The sequence below is a fragment of the Chlorocebus sabaeus genome, chromosome 1 (assembly GCF_047675955.1).
Source record: "Chlorocebus sabaeus isolate Y175 chromosome 1, mChlSab1.0.hap1, whole genome shotgun sequence".
In the NCBI taxonomy this organism is placed as follows: Eukaryota; Metazoa; Chordata; class Mammalia; order Primates; family Cercopithecidae; genus Chlorocebus; species Chlorocebus sabaeus.
Window position 1 is genome coordinate 87,853 of NC_132904.1, and position 24,484 is coordinate 112,336.

General features: G+C 51.7%; 1 protein-coding gene across 1 annotated transcript in view; it reads left to right on the top strand.

The window, feature by feature from the left end:
- NLRP6 (NLR family pyrin domain containing 6) overlaps positions 1-24,484 on the top strand; it is a 35,554-nt gene that overhangs the window by 6,001 nt on the left and 5,069 nt on the right. Inside the window, 6 exon segments of the mRNA XM_073022639.1 lie at positions 11,003-11,057; positions 20,988-21,218; positions 21,358-21,539; positions 21,541-21,973; positions 22,201-22,239; positions 22,451-24,209. Coding sequence (XP_072878740.1) covers positions 11,003-11,057; positions 20,988-21,218; positions 21,358-21,539; positions 21,541-21,973; positions 22,201-22,239; positions 22,451-24,209 — 2,699 coding nt within the window.

Genomic DNA, 24,484 nt, shown 5'->3' on the forward strand with positions numbered 1-24,484 from the left:
ATGAGTGGATGGGTGGATGGATGGATGAGTGGGTGGATGGGTGGACAGATGGGTGGGTGGGTGAATGGATCATTGGAGGAGTTGTTATAAGGATGGATGGAGTTTCCATTATATGCTGGGAACTGGGCTAGATTTGGAGGATACAAAGCCAAGTCAGACATGAGAGACAACTGTGGGGATTACACTTCTCCATCAGAATGACCCACAGTATTGTCATTGACCATGATAAAGGCCACAGCTGAGTCCAAGCCCAGGAGCCAGTAGAAGTAGTAGGACATCTGACCCCACCTAGGCCCCCAGATGTATCCATGGTCATTGTCTGTACCTCCGGGCTTGGCTGTGGTCATCACCCTCACTATAGACAATCACGCCCCTATCCATTTGTTTTGAAATGGTAAATTGGTGATATGAGCAAATGTCACTAGGACTTTACTTTTGTTCTTCCCCAGAAACCACATTTGTCCTGAATGTGAGACTACTTTCTAGGCTTTCCACCCCACCGTCCAGGTCCCTGGCCAGTCTTCATCTGACTTGGTTTCTCAAGCAGGAGCCAAGTCCTGTGAGGCCAGAGGAAGGAGGGTGTCCTGAATGTTATCTTCAGCAGTGCTGGGCTCCCGATACCAGCCTCAGGCCGTGGGGGGCTCTGCCCCTCCTCTGTAATAATCCCTTCCGCCTGAACCTTTAATTATAGCTTTGGGGTCCAGTTCTGGATAAGGCTGTGGACCTGAGGGCTTGTTCAAAGGATCACTCTCCCAGCCTATGGTGCTTTGTCTTTTACAGATAAGAACTAGCTGCACCACCACCCGGGCTTGCCCCTGAGGGAGGCCTCCACCTCTGCCCTTTTTGGGCGTAATTGGAGCGGGGGCTGCAGGTGGTGTGTGTGGGTGGGCAGTGGAGACGCCCACTGTGCTGCAGGACATTAGGCTTCCAAACAAGCCCCCGCCAGCCCAGCCTTGGGTGGGTGATGCCCCTGATGAAGGCCGAGAGGAGGGAGCTGGCAGGGGTGGGAGCAGCGATGCCAGGAGGAGACACTGCCCTCCAGGGGGAGATTTTGCAGGCCTCCCTGAAGCCCAGATGGCCACACCGGCCACGGCCTTCAACCTCTTCCCATCTGCCCCCTCACCGGTCTTCTGACCTTTCTGACCTTTCCAAGCACAAACCTGTCCTCATTTCACACTCACACAGCTTCTTCCTGTGGGGCCCCACCTGCAGCAGTGAGCTTTGGTCTTTATCCTAGCCTCGTTTTTAGTCCCCAGTTTGAGCCACTTGTTCAAACCAAACCCTGTGGTTAAAGATCCTGAGGCCCCCACCCACAGCAAGGCTGCCGAAATGGCCTCTCCTGTCATCACCCTGAGGCCTAGACCCTCTTCCCCCCACCCCCAGGTCTGCCGTTTAATAGAAGGAAAATGATGTGACCCAGAGAGAAAGAGAAGGTGGCCAAGTGGGGATGCAGGATGGATGGAGATTAAGGCCCCATGTAACAGCTGGGAAACTGAGACTTGGAGAGCATTCAGAGTTCCAGGCTCAGGGTCTTCCAGACCCATCCTGGCCCATCCCGGCCCATCCCGGCCCATCCCGGCCCAACCCGGCCCAACCCGGTCCATCCCGGCCCAACCTGGCCCATCCCGGCCCATCCCGGCCCATCCCGGCCCATCTCGGCTCATCCCGGCTCATCCTGGCCCATCCCGGACAGGGGCAGCATCAGAAGTTGTGCTCAAGGCTGTGGATGGACAAAAGTAGTCCTGTTACCTGAATCTTCACCCTCACCCTCTTCAGCCACTCAGCACATACCTGTCAAGCTTGCCCTGGACATACCCCTAATGCCCCTGGAAGGCGGGAGGAAGACCAACCGCCAGGCACACCCTCTCTCACAAAGCTGCAAGGCCACCTTGGCCTGTAGGACCACCTGGAAGGTCTGGTGGACACCTGTGGGCACATGGCACCACCCTGTGTCCAGACTTGGAAACGCAGAAGCTGCTGGAGGAGGCACAGACTGGGGCACAGCCCTCTTCCATGGGGCTCTTCGAATCAGAGGCCCAGAAACAGCACACATGCGTGAAAACATTTACAGGCTCCTTTTTTATCGCATTAGAAATCTATTTCTTCACGTAAAATAGTGGTTCATAAAGTGTGGTTCCTGGACCAGCAGAATCAGCATCACCTGCCTTGTTGGAAACGAATCGGAAAGTGGGGTGGGCCTAGCAATCTGTTACAACAACCCCCCAGGTGATTCTGATACACAGCCAAGTTTGAGAACCAGCCGGGCGTGGTGGTTCCCGCCTGTAATCTCAGCACTTTGGGAGGCCAAGGTGGGCAGATCACCTGAGGTCAGGAGTTCAAGACCATCCTGGACAACATGATGAAACCCCATCTCTACTAAAAGTACAAAAATTTGCTGGGCATGGTGGCGCATGCCAGTAGTCCTAGCTACTCGGGAGGCTGAGGCTCATGCCTGTAATGCCAGCACTTTGGGAGGTCGAAGTGGGTGGATCATCTGAGGTCAGGAGTTCAAGAGCAACCTGGCCAACATGGTGAAACCTCATCTCTACTAAAAATACAAAAATTAGCCAGGCTTGGTTGTGCATGCCTCTAAGCCCAGCTACTTGGGAGGCTGAGGCAAGAGAACTGCTTGAACCCAGGAGGCAGAGGTTGCAGTGAGCCAAGATTGCACCATTGCACTCCAGCCTGGGCAACAAGAGTGAAACTCCATCTCAAAAAACTAAAAATAATAAAAGTAAATAAATAAAGTCTGGAGCAGATATCACAGTAAAAGCTGAAATATTGAAAGCCTTTCATGTTAGAATGAGAATGAAGCAACAATGTCTACTGTCACCAATTCAAGGCAACATTGCACTGGAGATGCAAGCCAGTGCAATAAGGCAAGAAAAAGAAATAAAAGTTGTAAGGATTAGAAAGAAGAAGAATGCCGGGCGCGGTGGCTCAAGCCTGTAATCCCAGCACTTTGGGAGGCCAAGACGGGCGGATCACGAGGTCAGGAGATCGAGACCATCCTGGCTAACACGGTGAAACCCCGTCTCTACTAAAAACACAAAAAACTAGCCGGGCGAGGTGGTGGGCGCCTGTGGTCCCCGCTACTCGGGAGGCTGAGGCAGGAGAATGGCGTAAACCCGGGAGGCGGAGCTTGCAGTGAGCTGAGATCCGGCCACTGTACTCCAGCCCGGGCGACAGAGCAAGACTCCATCTCAAAAAAAAAAAATAAATAAATAAATAAATAAATAAAAAATAGAAAGAAGAAGAAAATGAAACTATAATTATTTTAAAATAACATAGTTGAGGGTGTCAAGAATCTAGGATAATCTATAGATAAGCTGTTAGAGTTAATAATGTATTTGGCAGGGCCACCAATTATAATGCCAATATGCCAAAATTGGTTGTAATTCCATGTACCATCAATAAAAAATTAGACAATGAAAAAAAAAAAAGATTTTTTTGTTTGTTTGTTCTTGAGATGGAGTCTTGCCCTGTCACCCAGGCTAGAGGGTAGTGGCATAATCTCAACTCATCGCAACCTCCACCTCTCAGGTTCAAGCAATTCTCCTGCCTCAGCCTCCAGAGTAGCTGGGATTACAGGCATGTGCCATCAAACCTGGCTAATTTTTTTTTTTTTTTTTTGAGACGGAGTCTCGCTCTGTCGCCCAGGCTGGAGTGCAGTGGCCGGATCTCAGCTCACTGCAAGCTCCGCCTCCCGGGTTTACGCCATTCTCCTGCCTCAGCCTCCCGAGTAGCTGGGATTACAGGCGCCCGCCACCTCGCCCAGCTAGTTTTTTGTATTTTTTAGTAGAGATGGGGTTTCACCGTGTTAGCCAGGATGGTCTCGATCTCCTGACCTCGTGATCCACCCGTCTCGGCCTCCCAAAGTGCTGGGATTACAGGCTTGAGCCACCGCGCCTGGCCAAACCTGGCTAATTTTTGTATTTTCAGTAGAGACAGGGTTTTACCATATTGGCCAGGCTGGTCTTGAACTCCTGACCTCATGATCCACCTGCCTTGGCCTCCCAAAGTGCTGGGATTACAGGCATAAGCCACTGTGCCTGGCCCAAAAAATGATATTTTTAAAAGCATAAAAAATATCAAATGTAAGATGGGCATAATATTTACATAGAAAACTGTAAAACATTCTAGAGAGATGTTTTTTCAATGCCTTAAATAATTGGTAATTATATTCATGAATTTTAAAATACATTACTTTGACAATTTTTATTCTCCTCGAATGGAGCTATAGGTTCAGTAAAATTCCAACCAAAATGCCAACAGGTTTTTCCATTAGTGGGAATTCAAAGGCTAATTCTATGATGAAAGCAGAAATGTGAAGGACAAGAATAACTAAGACAGCCATGAACATGAATTAGAATCAAGTTGGGGAACTGACATCCCAGACTTATTATCAAACTATGGTAATAAGCATAGATGGTGTGGTAATGGCACAAGTAGATGAGTGTCACAGAATGTCTGTGTAATTGCTCCAAAATTGGTCTGTGGAACCACACTAAATGATTCACAGAGACTCGCTGCAGAAAGAACAGTGACTTTCATGGAGGGAAAGGATATTTTCACATTTTATTTCATACATTTTTATACTATTAGATTTTCTTTTTTTTTTTTTTTTTTTTTTTTTGAGACGGAGTCTTGGTCTGTCGCCCGCGCTGGAGTTCAGTGGCCGGATCTCAGCTCACTGCAAACTCCGCCTCCCGGGTTTACGCCATTCTCCTGCCTCAGCCTCCCGAGTAGCTGGGACTACAGGCGCCCGCCACCTCGCCCGGCTAGTTTTTTGTATTTTTTAGTAGAGACGGGGTTTCACTGTGTTAGCCAGGATGGTCTCGATCTCCTGACCTCGTGATCCGCCCTTCTCGGCCTCCCAAAGTGCTGGGATTACAGGCTTGAGCCGCCACGCCCGGCCTAGATTTTCTTAAAATTAATATATTCAGTCATTGCTTATAAAATTTAACATAATGCCAGTGGGGGAAGCCCTCAGGCCTTTCCATTGCCTGTTTGAAAATTACTGGGGCCGGGTGCAGAAGCCAGGAGGAGGGGGAAGGAACTGGACAGGACATCGTGCCAGCCCGAGGGCAGAATGAACTTCAGAGAAGTTTGAGAGCAAAAGGTGCTTTGCTGCTGTTAGACCCTGAAATTCCACGGACCCCTGGACAGTTTTGGGAGCCGGGAGGGTGAGGAGAGTGGATCAAGCATCGCAGGGTGGACCCTGGAGAGATGGGGCAGTGAACGGGTGTGAGGGACTGTGGGATCCTCTGGGGCGCCGGGGAGTCATTGTTTGCCCTGAGGGGAATCACCGCAGCCGGGACAAGGCTCGGGGAAAACACTTCCTTCTGCGGGGGCGCTGCTGAGCCTCGCCTGCTGGAGCTCGCACTGTGCAGTTCACCTTGTGTGCCCTCACCTGAGCTTGTGATGAGGACGCTGGAGGCTTGGCCGTTTGAAGTCCTCACCTGTCCCTCCTCGGGCTGGGGTGGTGGCTAGGAGGGGCTGCATGGCTCCTGCCCTGGGGTGGTCCCGGCCATCCCAGCTCCCTGGTAAACAGGCTTCTCAAACTAGGATACCTGGGCCTTGGGAGTTACCTGCAAACCCTGTTCCTCGCTCTAGTTCCCCACCTCCATCCCTCCTCTTGCCTCAGCCCCTTTCTCATCTCACACGCCACATCTGATCCACCCTTTTTATGCATATGCAGAATGTGGCTCCCTCCCTGATTCCCTTCCCCTCGGGAGAGCCTGAAGTCTCCCTCCCCTCACACCCTCCCCAGCTCCACAGCAGCTCTCCCAGCCACCCAGGCCTCCTGTGTCCTGACTGGGCCAGCTCCTGCCAGACCATGGCCCTGCCCTGCACCTGACTGTATCCCCATGGCCGACACACCCACTCGTGTCTTCTCTCCTCTCTCTGCTCTGCTCTGTCCTTCGCACTGTTTTTGTTTTTGTTGTTTTTGTTTTTGAGACAGAGTCTGGCTGTCACCCAAGCTGGAGTGCAGTGACGTGATCTCTGCTCACTGCAATCTCTGCCTTCCAGTTCAGACAATTTTCTTGCCTCAGCCTCCCAAGTAGCTGGGATTACAGGCGCCTGCCACCACGCCTGGCTAATTTTTGTATTTTTAGTAGAAACGGGGTTTCACCATGTTGGCCAGGCTGGTCTCTAAGTCCTGACCTCTAGTGATCCACCCACCTCAGCCTCCCAAACTGCTGGGATCACAGATGTGAGCCACTATGCTCTGCCCTTGGCACTGTTTAATCCATGTGTTGTTTATTTATCCTATTTATTTTCTGTCTCCCAACAAAGGCGTAGCTCCTTCTGGGCAGGGTATTTTCTTCATGCCCTCAGGTGCCACCTACCACCCTAGGGCAGGAAATAGTGGTCAGCGCCAGCTGTGAGGAACATGATGTTGCGGCCAACACAGGAACCACTGACCACAGGGCAGGCACTATTTACAAATTGTGGTAAAGGATCACACATAACAGAACTCTTTGTTTTAACCATTTTTAAGTGTACAGTTCAATGACGTTAGTTACATTCACAATATTGTGTAACCATCACCAAAATCCTTTTTATCCGTCAGACAGAAACTCGCTCCCCATTAAACAGCAACTCTGCATTTTTCCGTCCCCCCAGCCTCTGGTCTACTTTCTGTCTCTATGGATTCTCCTGTTCTAATTATTTCATAGAAGTGGATTCATACAGTGCCTGTCCTTCTGTGACAGGTTCATTTCACTTAGCGTGATGTGCACAAGGTTCATCCATGCGTTGGGACCTCATTCCTGAATCGTATTTCTCTGTACAGATAGACTGCGTTTTGTTCATCCGTTCACCTTTTAGGAACACTCAGGTTGCTTCCACTTTGACGATTATGAACAATGTGTCATTTGAGTTCCTGTTTTCAACTCTTCCTTTTGATTAAAAAGGGGAAGGCTTTCAACACAGTTGCATCATTTTACCACCAGCAACGTGGGAGGGCTTCCCATCACTTGTTTTTTTTTCATGTTTGTTTTGTTTAGTTGTGTAATCACTGCCATCCTAGTGGAGGTAAGATGGTATCTCACTGTTATTTTCATTTGCATTTTCCTAATGACTAAAGATGTTGGGCATCTTTTCACGTGCTTGTCAGTCATTCTCATCTTTTTTTTTTTTTTTTTCTAGAAATGTCTATTCAAGTCCTTTGCTCATTTTGAAATTGGGCTGTTTGGTTTTTGGTTGTTGATTTGAAGGAGTCCTTTTTATATTCCGTATATGAATCCTTACCTGATATATGACTCGCAAATATTTTCTCCCATTCTGTGGTGATCTCTTTAGCCCCTTGATAGTGTCCTTTGATGCACAAAAGATTTTAATTTTGATGAAGTACAGTTTATCTTTATTTTCTTGTTATTGCCCGTGCTTTTGGTGTTATATCTAAGAATCCAAGGTTGGCCGGGTGCGGTGGCTCACACCTGTAATCCCAGCACTTTGGGAGGCCAAGGTGGGTGGATCACTTGAGGTCAGGAGTTTGGGACCAGCCTGGCCAACATAGTAAAACCCTGTCTCTACTAAAAATACAAAAATTAGCCAGGAGTGGTGGCGCACGCCTGTAGTCCCCGCTACTAGGGAGGTTGAGGCAGGAGAATCACTTGAACCAAGGAGGCAGAAGTTGCAGTGAGCCGGGATCACACCATTGCAATGCAGCCTAGATAATGGAGCAAACTCCGTCTCCAAAAAAAAATCATCATCATCATCATCCAAGGTCATGAAGATTTCCCTACATTTTTTCCTAAGTGTTTTATAGTTTTAGTTCTTAAATGTAGGCCTTTGGTATATTTCCAGTTGCTTTACGTGTAGGAGGAAGCCTGGCTCCACCCAGGCCCGGCTCTAAGTGTTTTAATATCACCTCCTTTGAGCTCACAACCACCTTAGGGAGCAGGAACCGTCCATCCACCGACAGAGAAACTCACCTAGAGTGTGTCCAGGATCACAGAGTGACCAGTGAGTGGCAGAGCCAGGAGCTGGACCAGCCGCCCACTCAACAGGGTGCACGGGACCCCAGACCCCCAGGCTTCACCGCCTCTGGAGACCAATGCACGAGAGAGTGAACTTGGGGAGTACCTTAGGCAGGTGGTCAGAGGCCTCGGGAGAGGAGACATTTGAGCAGAGAAGGGAGGTGGTGTGGCAGTCGTGTGAACCTGCTGTGGGTGTGTGCACCAGAGCGGTGCTGGTGAGAGAGGAGGAACTACCCAGAAGGGCACACTGGGGAGGGAAAGCCAGCTGCTTTTCCCAGCAGGCAGCAGTGTGGCCCTTGGGGCAGGGGCTGGGGCCACTGTAGCCCAGGGGATGGGGGGCAGAGGGCCCCTGGGCCTGTAATGAGGAGGAGGCAGGACCCAGGTCCTGGTGGGCTCCCCAAGTGCAGCAGAAAAGGCCCTGGTGCTTCTGAGAGGTGACAGTGTGCTGGCAGCCCTCACTCTCAGCCCTTCCTCCACCTCCAGCCTCGGCGTCCACTCTGGCGGCGCTTGAGGAGCCCTTCAGTCCGCCCCGGCACCGCGGAAGCCCCTCTGTGGGAAGGCTGAGACCGGAGCCTCCTCCCTCTGCTTGCAGGGAGGTGTGGAGGGAGAGGCGCGGGCGGGAACGGGGCTGCGCTCGCTCGCGGGCCAGTGTGAGTTCCGGCGGGCAGTGGCGCAGGCTCCGCGGGCCCCGCACACGGAGCTGCCAGCCTGTACCGCCGGCCCAGGGCAGTGAGGGGCTTAGCACCCAGGCCAGCAGCTGCGGATGTTCCGCCGGGTCCCCCAGCAGTGCCGGCCCACCGGCACCGCACGCAAATTCTCGCCGGGCCTTAGCTGCCTCCCTGCGGGGCAGGACTCGGGACCTGCAGCCCACCATGTCCGAGCTCCTCCCCCTGCGGTGGGCTCCCTGACGGGGGCCACCCCCTGCTCCGTGGCGCCCGGTCCCCTCGACAGCCCAAGGGTTGAGGAGTGCAGGCCCGGCTCGGGACTGGCGGGCAGCTCCGCCTGCAGCACTAGTGCAGGATCCACTGGGTGAAGCCAGCTGGGCTCCTGAACTGGTTGGGGACTTGGAGAACTTTTATATCTAGCTGGAGGATCGTATGTGCACCAATCAGCACTCTGTATGTAGCTAACCTAGTGGGGACTTGGAGAACTTTTCCGTCTAGCACCCTTGTGTCTAGCTGAAGGATTGTAAATGCACCAATCAGCACTCTGTGTCTAGCTCAAGGATTGTGAATACACCAGTTGGTACTCTGTATCTAGCTAACCTAGTGGAGACTTGGAGGACTAGCACTCTGTGACTCTGTGTCTAGCTCAAGGATTGTAAACTCACCAATCAGCACTCTGTGTCTAGCTCAGGGTCTGTAAATACACCAATTGGTAGTCTGTATCTAGCTAACTCTGTATCTAGCTAACTAGCACTCTGTGACTCTGTGTCTGGCTCAAGGATTGTAAACACACCAATCAGCACTCTGTCAAAACGGACCAATCAGCTCTCTGTAAAGTGGACCAATCAGCTCTCTGTAAAGTGGACCAATCAGCTCTCTGTAAAGTGGACCGATCACCTCTCTGTAAAGTGGACCGATCACCTCTCTGTAAAGTGGACCAATCAGCAGGATGTGGGTGGGGCCAGAGGAGGGAATAGAAGCAGTGTCCTGAGCCAGCACTGGCCACCCCTGGGGTCCCGTTGCACACTGTGGGTACTTTGTTCTTTTGCTGTTTGCAATAAATCTTGCTGCTGCTCACTTTTTGGGTCCACGTTGCTTTTATGAGCTGTAACACTCACGGTGAAGGTCTGCAGCTTCACTCCTGAAGCCAGCGAGACCAGGAACCCACCGAGAAGAATGAACAACTCCAGACGCGCTGCCTTTAAGAGCTTTAACACTCACCACGAAGGTCTGCAGCTTCACTGCTGACGGCGAGACCACTCACCAGAAGGAAGAAGCTCCGGACACATCTGAACGTCTGAAGGAACGAACTCCGGACACACCATCTTTAAGAACTGTAACACCCACCGCGAGGGTCTGCGGCTTCGTTCTTGAAGTCAGACCAAGAACCCATCAATTCCGGACACACTTCCATGTACCCAGTCACCACCCTGATGGCCTTGACAGCCGGGAGAGCCCCCTGCCCTGCAGGGCAAGAGGGATTTTCTGCCCCGAGGAAGAGCTTCATATGCCCTGGAAGCAGTTCTGCCTCAGGGGCCACCTGGCTCTTTGCTCCTCCCAGGCTGCCTGTCCGCTATGTCCTTGGAAGTAAAGGGGACTGATCCTGGGGCTCCACAAAGATGGGCACCTCCTCTCATCCACCTAATGAGGCAAAAGAGGGGGTTCTGCCCCCTGAGGCTGTGGGGCCCAGCCCCCACTGAAAAGAGAGTCCCACTCGTGCCTGTCCACCAGGCCCCGCTCACAGGAGGTCCCAAGGGCGAGGCCCTGCCTCCCCAGTGAAGACCACCAGGGCCTGGGGGCCAGGGAGGGAGGGAGGCTGCCCCAGCTGGTGAAGGGACACCCCACAGCCACCAGCGGTCATGATTAATTCACACTTGAGGGACAGCTTTGGTTCCGAGCAGCTTGGCTCTGAGGGAATTGGATAGAGGATAGACACCGTGCAGGCACCTGTTCTCCGAGGGTGGCAAGGGTTGGTGGCATGATGACCCTGATAAGACTTTACGGCCCCCGTTCTCCGGGGTAGGGCAGATGGATTGCTGCTGTCAAGGTCCTGCCGGGGGCCCTTCCTGAAGAAACAAGCAGAGGCTTTGATCTCCTGACCTGTCTGGGGAGAGCACTTGAGCTAATAATTAATCAGGTTTTGGTTACACTGGCTTTTTTTAATCTTATTTTTTTAGTTGTGGTAAAGTTTATATAACATAAAATATACCATTTTAACCGTTGCTAAGTGTGCATTAAGTACATTCACATTGTCCACCCATCACCACCGTCCCTCTCCGGAACTTTCTCATCTGCCCAAACTGAGACTCTCTCCCTATTAAACACCCGTTTTCCATCCCCTTCCCACAGCCCTGGCACCTGCTGTTCTACTTTCTCTATGAGCCGGAGGCACTAGGGGCCTCAGGTAAGTGCTACCACACAGCATTTGTCCTGTGTCTGGCTTATTCGATGTCCTCAGGGCCGTCCATGTTGCAGCTGTGTGCAGGTTCCCTTCCTTGTGGAGGCCGTCTTACTTTTGAGACCAGTTTGAACCTTTCTCTCTTTAGCTACCAGGTTTCTTGGTAGAGTGAGTGCTCAGTGGAGCAAGCGTTTGACCAGCAGCTTCATGGGGGAGGCGCTTTCTCTCTGGGTCTGTGGGGGGAAGGGAAAGACCTTCCTTAAGGAGCGCTGGACGCAAAGCACCTGCCTCGGAGGAGACTTTGCTTTCAAGGAAGACTGGGCCACAGAGAGCATCGCTGCGGAAGGAGACATCAGAAGTGGGGCCAAGTGCGCATTGCCTTTCCACCTGCAGCCTCGGAGACAGGTCCAAGGTGTACGTGTTAAGATGGCCTTGGTCCGCACGAAACCGAAACCCACAGGGGAGTCGTTATCCCAGAACAAAGCCCTGAGGTGGCCTCCCAGCTGCCAGGGTCATCTCCTCTCCCGGGCTCCTGGGCCTGGGCATCGCTCATGGACCTCCGAGCTTTGTGTCCATGTCCGACAGGACAGAGGTGGAGGGAGGCCAAGAGCCAACGTGTAGGGAGACCCCTTTCACTATCTTGTGTGTATCTATTATTTCTCGACCTGCTGATCCACTTGGAAACAAAGAGGCCCATTGCATTGCGGGCTGCTGGCCAGATCCTCAATACCAACGGCCGTGGCAGCTCCACCCACCACCTTCAGGAGCCGTGGTTTCCCCAAGCCCACCCAGCAGGCTCCCTCTCCCCTAACTGCCCAGACTATGTCCCAAGGTCACCTTCTGCAAAGCTTTATGGGAGAGCACTTTGCTGATCCACAGAAAAAGGGTTCTGTTGGTAAGAAGAGGGGAAGATGGACCTTGGGTTAGCAGCAAACAGGTGCTGCCACTTCTGGTTCCTTTTGGGACCCCCGAAGGCTCTGGGGGCGAATTGTCCTAGAAGGAGAGCTGGGGGTTGATGAGTTGATGAGGCGGGGGCTTTGGCGCTGTCCCCAAGAGGAGTGCCCGGGAGAGAGAGGGCTAGCATCGAGGAGAGAGGTGTGGGGGGTCAGAATGTTGGGGGCCCAGGGGAGAAGGACGGAGGAAGTGGACGAGAGTGTGGTACCAAAGGGTTGTCGATGAGTGACAGAAATGGAGGGGGGGATTTTCGGCCACTGTCCGGAGTGTAGGACTCTGTGCAGAAAGGGTATAAGCCTAAAGAGCTTCGTTGAGGAAAACTGTGCTCTGTGATGTGGGTAGACTCTGGTACTGCCCCTTTGCAGAAGCTGAACACAGATCGCCATTGCCTTTTCAACTGAACTGAGGATTTCTGGAAGCAGCTGTGGCCTGTGGGTCATGAGGCTGTTTAGATTTATATGGGTTCCATTGAGGACTCTCAGGGATTTTGGACCTAAATTTGGCAACTGTTGCACCTTGAACTGAAATATCATCCAACTGTTGAGCAGAAGGACAGCATCCCTAGCCTGGGCACCACAGGGAGACCTTGTCTCTAAATAAATAAATAAAAAGTAACCAGATGTGTTGATGCATGCCTACAGTTCTAGCTACTTGGAAGGCTGAGTGGGAAGGATCCCTTGAGCTTAGAAGTTTCAGGCTGCAGTGAGGGAAGATCGCACCACTGCACTCTAGCCTGGGCGACAGAGTAAGACCTTGTCTCAAAAAAAGAAAAAAGATAATTCTTTGTATATTTTGGATAACAGTCCCTTATCAGATATGTGTTTTGCAAATATTTTATCCCAGTGTGTGGCTTGTCTCCTCATTCTCTTAATACTGTCTTTTCCAGGGCAGAAGTTGTACATTTTAATGAAGCCCACTTATCAACTTTTTCTTTTATGCACCATGATTGTATCTAAAAAGTCATCACCAAACCCAAGGTCACCTAGATTTTTGTCTCATACTATCTTCTAAAAGGTTTGTTGTTTTGCACTTAACATTTAGGTCTATGATACAATTTGAGTCAAATTTTGTGAAACATTTAAAGTCTGTTTAGATTTTTTTTTTTTTTTTCCATGAGACTATCCAATTGTTCCAGCATCATTTGTTGAAAAGACTATCCTTTTCCTTTGATTTGCCTTTGCTCCTTTTCCACAGATCAGTTGACTGTATTTGTGGTGCCAATTCTGGGCTCTGTATTCTGTTCCATTGATTTATCTGTACAGTCTTTTGCCAATATCACTGTGCTGATTGCTGTAGCTTTACAGTAACTCTTGAACCAAGTAGCGTCAGTCCTCTGACTTAGTTCTTCTTCGGTCTCTTGTTGGTTATTCTGAGTCTTTTCCCTTTCCATATAAACCTTAGTGTTTTTTTGATTTTGTTTTGTTTGTTTTGTTTTGTTTTAGAGCCTGTATTGTCACCCAGGCTGGAGTGCAATAGCATGACCTTGGCCTACAATAGCCTCAATTTCCCAGGCTCAAGCAATTCTCCCACCTCAACCTCCCAAGTAGCTGGGGTTACGGGCATGCACTGGCACACCCAGCTAAATTTTTATATTTTTGTAGAGATGGGGTCTCATTATGTTGTCCAGGCTGGTCTCAAACTCTTGGCCTCAAGCCGTCCTCCTACCTCAGCCTCCCAAAGTGCTGAGATTACAGATGTGAGCCACCATACAATCAGTTTTTTGATATCTACACAATAATTTGCTATGATTTTGATTTTTATTACATTGAATCTGTAGATCAATTTGGGAAGAATTGGCATCCTAATAATATTGAGCCTTCCCATCCATGAACAAGGAATATGTATTTAGAGCTTTGATTTCTTTCATCAGATATTTGCAGTTTATCGTGTACACATTTTGTGAGATTTATACCTAAGTCAGGTTTTTGATGCTAATATAAATGATATTATGTTTTAACTTTCAAATTCCAACTGTTCATTGCTAGGCAAGCAAGTGACTTTTGCTTATTACCCTTGCAACCTGCAACCTTGCTATAATCACTTATTAGTTCCAGGAATGTTTTGTTCTTTGGAATTTTCTATATAGACAATCATGTCATGTGCAAGCAAAAATAGTTCATTTCTTCCTTCCCAATTTGCATACCCTCTTCTCCTTTTCTGGTTGTGAAGGCTAAGACTTCCAGCACAGTGCTGAATAGGAGTGGTGAGAGGGGGCACCCTTGTCCTGTTCCCAGTCTTAAAGAGAAAGCATCCAGCTTCTCAACATTAAGTATGATATTAGCTGTAGGTTTCTCTGTAGATGTTCTCTATCAAGTTGAGGAAGTTCTGGCTGGGCGCGGTGGCTCAAGCCTGTAATCTCAGCACTTTGGGAGGCTGAGGCAGGTGGATCACAAGGTCAGGAGATTGAGACCATCCTGGCTAACACGGTGAAACCCCGTCTCTACTAAAAATACAAAAAATTAGCCGGGCGTGGTGGCGGCGCCTGTAGTCCCAGCTACTCGGGAGGCTGAGGCAGGGGAATGGCGTGAACCTGGGAGGCGGAGCTTGCAGTGAGCCGAGATCGCACCACCGCAGACTAGCCTGGGCTACAGAGCAAAACTCTGTCTCCAAAAAAAAAAAAAAGTTGAGGAAGTTCCACTCTATTCCTGCCTTGCTAGAGTTGATATCACAAATAGGTGTTGAGTTTTGTCAAATGCTTTTTCTTTATCTATTGATATGATCATGTTTTTTCTTAAATAGCCCATTGATGTAATGGATTACATTAATTTATATTTGAGTGTTAAACCAGCCGTGAATGTCTGGAGTAAATCCCACTTGGTTGCGATGTATCATTCATTTTACACATATTGGGTTCGGTTTGCTAACTTTTTGTAGAGGATTTTTATATCTACATTCCTGAGAAATATCAGTGTGTTGTTTTCCTTGCTTGTAATGTCTTTGTATAGTTTTGGTATTAAGGTATTACAACCTTCATTACAGTTGTGAGTCACCATTTGGTAAAACCAAATTTTACCCTTTGCATTAGTATACTATTAATGTCAACCCCAATTCTTAGTAAAACCTTATAGAAAAATCTATTCAATCTTAATCAGTTTAACCATAATGTAAGATTCTCATAAGCCTTTTGTAACCCCTTACAATTTTTGTTAAAGAGCGATCAGTACTCTAAGAAAAACCTGTTGTGCTTTTATTTTAATGTTTAATTTAGAGAAAAGTTGAATACCCCTTTAGCTTTATCTAATATGCTTGCAGAATCTCTTTTATAATTAATTTTTTATAAACCTTCCACAACTTGTTCAAACTTTTAAGTTTTTTCAATCTCACTTAAACAATTATTTAACACTCTAAACTCAAGAAATCCACATTCCCATGCTGTCTTACAATCTTTTACCAAAAGCATACTCTACTTTCCTTATGAGTAAAACTGTTTCTTTAGTAGCCTCAAACACATGTTATACTGTTAACTCTTAGCAACTTTTGCTTTCGGTGACAAATCTGATTAGTAAGTGACTGTGATTATGCACCAGGTGTGCAGCCTAGGACATCAGAGAGAATTCGTAAGTGACTGTAATTATGTACCAGGTGTGCAGCCTAGGACATCAGAGAGAAGTGCAGTTAAGGGTTATTTCCAACAGAGCTAGGAGGTGTGGCTCTCCACATGTTCCCTAGGCCTTATCTAGAATCCAGTGCTCCAAAGTAGGTAAAATGAGGCCAGGCACAGTGGCTCACGCCTGTAATCCTAGCCCTTTGGGAGGCTGAGGTGGGCAGGTCACAAGGTCAGGAGTTCGAGACCAGCCTGGCCAACATGGTGAAACCCCGTCTCTACTAAAAATACAAAAATTAGCCCAGCATGGTGGTGCATGCCTGGAATCCCAGCTACTTAGGAATCTGAGGCAGGAGAATTGCTTGAATCCAGGAGGCAGAGGTTGCAGTGAGCTGAAATCATACCACTGTATTCCAGCCTGGGTGACAGAGCAAGAGTCTACCAACAACAACAACAAAAAAGTAGGTAAAATGAAGAACTTTTAAAAGTCAAAGAATCAGTTTGTGACCTTAAAGCAACTAGCAAACCTAATATCTCCCTGACCGATCTGCCCAATTTACACCAAATTTTGAAGACATTTTTATTTTACCAGGATAAATTGTCTAAATATTTATCTAAATTTGTCTATATTTGTCTAAATTAAGACAAAATAAATTGTCTAAATCTTGAAGCCTTTTTTTTTTTTTTTTTTTTGAGACGTAGTCTCGTTCTGTCGCCCAGGCTGGAGTGCATTGGCGTGATCTCGGCTCACTGCAACCTCCACCTCCGGGTTCAAACAGTTGCCTGCCTCAGCCTCCCAACTAGCTGGGACTACAGGCATCTGCCATGACACCCAGCTAATTTTTATATTTTTGTTACAGATAGGGTTTCACTATCTTGGCCAGGCTGGTCTTGAACTCCTGACCTCGTGATCCACTGGCCTCTGCCTCCCAAAGTTCTGGTATTACACGCGTGAGTCACTGCGCCTGGCAAAGAAATTTTTGTTTTACCAAAAATATTTAAAATTGCCTTTATTTCCCAAAGCTTACTAAAGTCACATGAACCAAAAGACATTATAGCGTTCCTTTCTTTTCTGAGACAGTTTCACTGAACTGTCCAGGTTGGAGTGCAGTGGCACGATCTGGGCTCACTGTAACCTCTCCCTTCCATGTTCAAGTGATTCTGCTGCCTCAGCCTCACAAGTAGCTGGGACTACAGGCGTGAGTCACGACATCGGCTAATTTTTGTATTTTTAGTAGAGATGGGGTTTCGCCATATTGACCAGTCTGGTCTCGAGTTCCTGGCCTCAAGTGATCCACCCACCTTGGCTTCCCAAAGTGCTGGGATTACAGGCATGAGTTACTGCACCTGGCCAGTTTTTCCGACAAAACATTTGGTGTAAGCACTTATTATTTTTAAACCAACTAATCAAAGCTCTTTTATTTCACACACACAACATATATAAATACACAGACAGAAGAAGATCCAGTAGTTGTAAGATTTTTCATTCACCGGTTTCTTAAATTGGATTACTGGCTTCAAAGTGGAGCCCCTGGAGGCACAGGGCCAGGAAAGCATGCAGCTTCTATAGCCGAATAAACAAGCACAGCTGGAAGCAAAACAGACCCCAGAAACGAAGGGTCCCATTTTTACACTGGACCCTAAAAGATCCTAAAAGAGAAACACTACAGAACCAGACAATGCAATGATCTCACAGTGCATTTCACTGCACAGCAATCCAAAGCCAGTCAGTCCATTTGTAATTAGCCCATCTCCCATGGGGGTCATCTCTGGGGGGGCTGGGCGCATTTCCACACCTTCTAGGTGGACAGGAGCTTCTCTAATCCAAACATGCAAAGACCAAGCATTCACCCTTAACTGCCATTAGCCCCTCCTAAAAGTTATTACACATCAAAGCTCTCTCACAATGCCAGGTAATTTCTAGTACCCCCAAAAGTCAAAAACATCAGATAACGCAATGTAAAACAGAACAGAGCCTTCGATTTTGAGAAAGATCTCTCCACTTTTAATTCCTGGGGTTCCATGAGGAAAACAAAGTTGTTTTTTTCCAGAACAGGGTCTGTGGCACCTCCTCTTTTTTTGCCCAGGCTGTTAGAGCATGAATATCCACTTTTAACTAAGCTTACTATTAACCATAGTGCTCTGAAAATAAAAAAAAAAAAAACTCCTTTTAAATCTCGTATTACCCAGCTTTAGCCAGGCCAAACAGCCAACATTTCTGCCTTTTGAACTTTACCAAAGGTAACCTCACAGGTGTTCAGAGAAAGAAAAAGTCAAGACAGTTCCTGGAAGGGAAGATAATTAATAAACGGTAAAGGTCACTCAAATATCAAACCAGAAACAACTCATTCCCTAAGTCAGGAATTGAACCCTGAACCCAGGCCACCATCCTGAAAAGACAGAGCCTCAGCTACTGAGCTACGGCACTGAGCAGTCTCCACTGCCCTTTCCAGAAGGAGCCTAACGCAGCCAATTTTGAGCTTGCAAAGGCTTCTAACTGCTCAAGATAATTTTTAGGACTATGACATGAACCCCCAAACTTCCAGTGGATGGTGGAAGCCAAGAGAAAAAACCGCCACATGGTTACCAGGTCAGAGTCCCAAGGACATGAAACAAAACGAAAGGGAGAATTCATCATTTTGTTTCCTAGAAACCTGCAGCACAGTTTATAACTGAGCGGTTTGCTGAGCCATCTCGAACAGCAGTTGCCTAGGCCTGCATTCTATACCCCTCTTTATGACAGAACAATACAGGAAGACACATAAAGCACCTCAGATTCGCTACAGTTTAAGACTAGCCTTGGCCAGGCATGGTGGCTCATGCCTGTAATCCCAGCACTTTGGGAGGCTGAGGCGGGTGGATCACCTGAGGTCAGGAGTTTGAGACCAGCCTGGCCAACATGGAGAAGCCCTATCTCTACTAAACACACACACACACACAAATTAACCAGGCGTCGTGGCGCACGGCTGTAATCCCAGCTACTCAGGAGGCTGAGGCAGGAGAATCTCTTGAACCAGGGAGGCGGAGGTTGCAGTGAGCCAGGATCACACCACTGCATTCCAGCCTGGGCGACAGAGCAAGACTCTGTCTCAAAAAAAAAAGGAAAGGAAAGAAAGAAAGGCTAGGCTCACGAATCCTTTTTCCCATTAGTCCGAACTTTACAGGAGATAAACAGTGATTTTTACCATTCATTCAACCAGTTTGCACAGAGAGAAAGAAAGAGGCCAGAAGTCTGTCTGGTAAGAAATTCTTACCCTTTTGCTGGTATGTCAGGCTTCTGGGTTCCCTCGCCCTAAGCGGCCCTGGTGACCCAGCTTGCTGCACCATAGCCCTGGGGCCAAGCTGCAACACAAAGGAAAATTATCTTTTTCTGTTCTGGCCAGAGTAAAATACGTGTGACAAAACATAGACATTAGCCACTCTGCTTAGCACCCAATATCAAACCGGCAAGGTTCAAATTTGCCCCCATCATCGTTAATCCAACCTCCAACATGTAGTCTTTGGGCAAGACGGTCTCTCTGACTAAGAGAAAAGTTAAGAAAGGGAAAGATCAGAAAGGGAGAAAAGCATTGCCTGAGGCAGGGTGGGGAAGGCCAGCGGCTCAGGGAGGCCAGAGTAAGACCCACCCTTCCCAGTGACACTGAATCAAAAGCTCAGGAGGCCGCTGTCAGTCAAGAAGGGCTCTTTCCCAGTAGTCCCATCAGCTCTGTTTTGTTTTTTTTTTTTTTTTGAGATGGAGTCTCGCTCTGTCGCCCAGGCTGGAGTGCAGTGGTGTGATCTTGGCTCACTGCAACCTCTGCCTCCCGGGTTGAAGCAATTCTTCTGCCTCAGCCTCCCAAGTAGCTGGGACTACAGGCACCTGCCACCATGCCTGGCTAATTTTTGTATTTTTAGTAGAGACGGGCTTTTACCACGTTGGTCAGACTGCTCTCGAACTCCTGACCTCAGGTGATCCGCCCACCTTGGCCTCCCAAAGGGCTGGGATTACAGGCGTGAGCCACCACGCCCGGCCCCATTAGCTCTTAAGTGTCTCACTTTGGGAAGGAAAAAGCTCCACATGTCCCATGATCCTGCACATGCCTAATTCTGTCACCCACAGCCATCAGCAAGGACTGCAAGGCAGATTACTCCAAACACAACAGCGGTGAACATCCCATAGTACCAAATCCATTCTTAGCCAAGAGGAACTTTACCGAGTGGGGCTTCTAAACCCCTAAATCTTAGAAGGGACTCTAACCATCCTAAGTTGGGCCTCAAACCCAGGTTTGGTCAAGCATCCTTGCCTTTTATTAAGAGGGGCCTTGCTGAGCACAGTGGCTCACGCCTGTAATCTCAGCACTTTGAAAGGCCAACGCGGGCGGATCACCTGAGGTCAGGAGTTCGAGACCAGACTGGCCAACATGGTAAAACCCTGTATCTACCAAAAATACACAAATCAGCCAGGCATCATGGTGCGTGCCTATAGTCCCAGCTACTCGGGAGGCTGAGACAAGAGAACTTCTTGAACCCGGGAGGCAGAGGTTGCAGCGAGCCGAGATCACGCCACTGCACTCCAGCCTGGGCAACAAGAGCGAAACTCCGTATCAGAAAAAAACAAAAACAAAAACAAAAACAGAGGCCTTTAAACCTCTTGGTCTTAGGAGAGACTCTAACTCCCCTAAGCTGGGCCTCTAATGCAATCCCATCCTTTACTCGGGTACCTACCACTTATCCAAAGTTGGCCAATTTGTGCTGCAGTCTATTTCCTTTGGGTCAGGGGTCTCCTCAGTATCATCCCTTCTGTGGTTTGACAGAACGATGTCACCAGAAAGGAGTCCCACTCCGACCCCAAAAGAGGGTTCTTGGATCTTGCACATGAAAGAATATGAGGCAAATCCATAAAGTGAAAGCAAGTTTATCGAGAAAGTAAAGGAACAAGATCTTTCATTTTCCAGGTGGGCCTAAATGTCTCCCTGAATGCCGTAAGTTGAAGCAGAGGGTGATAGACGCCAACATGGCACAGTGTGGCACCGAAGCTGCTGGCTCTGAAGATGAGGAGGGAGGCCTCAGGGAGGCGCTGAGCCAGTCAGCTCCTTCACGAAACCCACCTTGCTCTGCAGCTGCCTGCTCACAGCCATGCCCCGATGCCACACCCAGGGGTTCTCGGGGAACATTAATGGAATGAAGGAGTAAGAAAATCAAAGGTCACCAAGCCGAGCCCTTAAAGGGCAATGATGTGTGTGCCACAGGGCCCCATGGCATCTCGTGCCAGCTGAGCTGGTGTGTGTGGACCCGGGGAATGGACCCGGCTGGACAACCTCTAAGGCTTGGCTCCATCTCAGCCTGTGAAGGAATCACTTCTCTGACCCCCACCTCTGCCCAGGAGTGTTAGAGCCAGGGAGGAAGAGACCCCATGGACCAGCCAGAGGACCCCGGCTCCAGGTGAGTGCTGGCTCCAGGGTGGTCACTGGGAATCAGCTGGTCTCAGCCCTCTGGGGCCTCCAGCAGTGACGCTGACTCCCTCGGGCTCTCCACCCTTGTCGCATCCTTCCCCACCCTCGCCCCCAGGCTCAGGAGTCTAAGGACTGCCTCCCCACAGAGGGCATTTGTGGAGTCTGTTCCCCACCAGAGGCTCAGACTCAGGCCCTGGTGGAAGGTCCCCAAGCTGGGCCTCACCAAAAGGCAGCCAGGTGGGGACCCCAGGAATACAGCCTGGGCCTGGCAGTGTCTGCTGCCATAGAGGCCAGTTCTGCTTCGGCTGGGGAAGAGAGGGAAAAGAAGGAAAGGGAGGAAAGGGAGTTCAGGGTCTCTTGGAAATACCTCCCTCAGGGCGGGTGACCTGGCCTGGGGTATGGAAGAACAGAAGCAGAAAGGGAGGTGCAGGGGAGGAAGGTGCACCCCAGAGCTCAGGTCGGCGGTGGCCAGTGCCCACTTCACCCTCAGAGGGCGAAGAACACCAAGATGCCCCGACCCGGGTCCGGGGAGGGAGGAGGGCAAAGGCTAGGGTCACCCCCCCGTTGCCCCCTTCCCCCACCCCATGGATCCAGCTTGGCCCGGGGCTCCCTGAGGCCCTACCCGCGGTGGGTTCTCAAACGCCAGAGTCGGGGGTGGGCGGGGGTCACCCGAGGGCCGCTCCCAGATGACCCACGCCCGCCCGTCTCCAGCACCGGGCTGCGCCTCGCGGTGGCCCGCGAGCTGCTCCTGGCTGCGCTGGAGGAACTGAGCCAAGAGCAGCTGAAGCGCTTCCGCCACAAGCTGCGCGACGTGGGCCCGGACCGACGCAGCATCCCGTGGGGGCGGCTGGAACGCGCGGACGCCGTGGACCTCGCGGAGCAGCTGGCCCAGTTCTACGGCCCGGAGCCGGCGCTGGAGGTGGCCCGCAAGACCCTCAAGAGGGCGGACGCGCGCGACGTGGCGGCGCAGCTCAAGGAGCAGCGACTGCGGCGTGAGTTCCGGGCGGGAGGTCCCTCCTGTCTGGACAGAGGCTGGGCCGCCTTCCTCCCGGCTTCCCCGAGAAGCCCCGGCGCGGCCCCCGACCCCCGCGCGTTTTATCCACAAATTCGCGGGCCCCAGGGGTAGGATCCTGCGTGCTCCTCAGGGTGACTCGGACCCCAGTGGCGCCTTCCCCCGGTTCCCCGCCCTCGGGGAACCTCACCCCAGTTTCCCTTCCAGGGCTCGGGCTCGGCTCCACGGCGCTGCTCTCCGTGTCCGGTGGGTCTCTCTTGCGGGGGGGCACGCGTGTCCCAACCCCACTTGGAGGGTCTGGGGGAGGACCGGGGTGGGAGGGCCGCCAGGGGCGTGGGCCGTGGTCCAGTAGAGGAAACTGAGGCCTGAGCAGAGCCGGGGAGGGCGTGGGCTCCCTGAGGGCGCAGCCTGCCCCACCGCCGACCCCTGTCCCCGCGCTGTCTCCCGCTGCGCCCAGAATACAAGAAGAAGTACCGGGAGCACGTGCTGCAGCTGCACGCCCGGGTGAAGGAGAGGAACGCCCGCTCCGTGAAGATCACCAAGCGCTTCACCAAGCTGCTCATCGCGCCCGAGAGCGCCGCCCCGGAGGAGGAGGCGCTGGGGCCTGCGGAGGAGCCCGAGCCGGGGCGCGCGCGGCGCTCGGACACGCACACTTTCAACCGCCTCTTCCGCGGCGACGAGGACGGCCGGCGGCCGCTGACCGTGGTGCTGCAGGGCCCGGCGGGCATCGGCAAGACCATGGCGGCCAAAAAGATCCTGTACGACTGGGCGGCGGGCAAGCTGTACCAGGGCCAGGTGGACTTCGCCTTCTTCATGCCCTGCGGCGAGCTGCTGGAGCGGCCGGGCACGCGCAGCCTGGCTGACCTGATCCTGGACCAGTGCCCCGACCGCGGCGCGCCGGTGCAGCAGATGCTGGCCCAGCCGCAGCGGCTGCTCTTCATCCTGGACGGCGCGGACGAGCTGCCGGCGCTGGAGGGCCCCGAGGCCGCGCCCTGCACAGACCCCTTCGAGGCGGCGAGTGGCGCGCGGGTGCTGGGCGGGCTGCTGAGTAAGGCGCTGCTGCCCACCGCCCTCCTGCTCGTGACCACGCGCGCCGCGGCCCCCGGGAGGCTGCAGGGCCGCCTGTGCTCCCCGCAGTGCGCCGAGGTGCGCGGCTTCTCTGACAAGGACAAGAAGAAGTATTTCTACAAGTTCTTCCAGGACGAGAGGAGGGCCGAGCGCGCCTACCGCTTCGTGAAGGAGAACGAAACGCTGTTCGCGCTGTGCTTCGTGCCCTTCGTGTGCTGGATCGTGTGCACCGTGCTGCGCCAGCAGCTGGAGCTCGGCCGGGACCTGTCGCGCACGTCCAAGACCACCACGTCCGTGTACCTGCTTTTCATCGCCAGCGTGCTGAGCTCGGCTCCGGTAGCCGACGGGCCCCGGGTGCAGGGCGACCTGCGCAATCTGTGCCGCCTGGCCCGCGAGGGCGTCCTCGGACGCAGGGCGCAGTTTGCCGAGAAGCAACTGGAGCAGCTGGAGCTTCGTGGCTCCAAAGTCCAGACGCTGTTTCTCAGCAAAAAGGAGCTGCCTGGCGTGCTGGAGACGGAGGTCACCTACCAGTTCATCGACCAGAGCTTCCAGGAGTTCCTCGCGGCACTGTCCTACCTGCTGGAGGACGAGGGGGTGCCCAGGGCCGCGGCTGGCGGCGTTGGGACACTCCTGCGTGGGGACGCCCAGCCGCATAGCCACTTGGTGCTCACCACGCGCTTCCTCTTCGGACTGCTGAGCGCGGAGCGGATGCGCGACATCGAGCGCCACTTCGGCTGCGTGGTCTCAGAGCGTGTGAAGCAGGAGGCCCTGCGGTGGGTGCAGGGACAGGGGCAGGGCTGCCCCGGAGTGGCACCAGAGGCGACCGAGGGGACCAAAGGGCTCGAGGACCCGGAAGAGCCAGAGGAGGAGGAGGAGGGAGAGGAGCCCAACTACCCCCTGGAGTTGCTGTACTGCCTGTACGAGACGCAGGAGGACGCGTTTGTGCGCCAAGCCCTGTGCCGGCTCCCGGAGCTGGCGCTGCAGGGAGTGCGCTTCTGCCGCATGGACGTGGCTGTTCTGAGCTACTGCGTGAGGTGCTGCCCTGCTGGACAGGCACTGCGGCTGATCAGCTGCAGACTGGTTGCTGCGCAGGAGAAGAAGAAGAAGAGCCTGGGGAAGCGGCTGCAGGCCAGCCTGGGTGGCAGCAGGTGCGTCTCCAGGGCAGAGATGCTCTCTTGTGTGTGAGGCGTGTGTGCGGGTGCAAACCTGTGCACCTCCGTGTCCATCTGGCATGGGGAGCACGTCCAGACCAGACCTTGGCTCCCCAAAAGGGGAGACTTTGACCACCCCCTTGCAAGGCAACCACTGAGTTCCTATCTTCTTCCCCAGGGTGCCCTCACCATGCCCACCCTCAGCCACCCACAACCTATGAAAACTTCCTAGTATGTCCCTACAGCGCTGGCCCAGCCCTTCTTCCCATTTT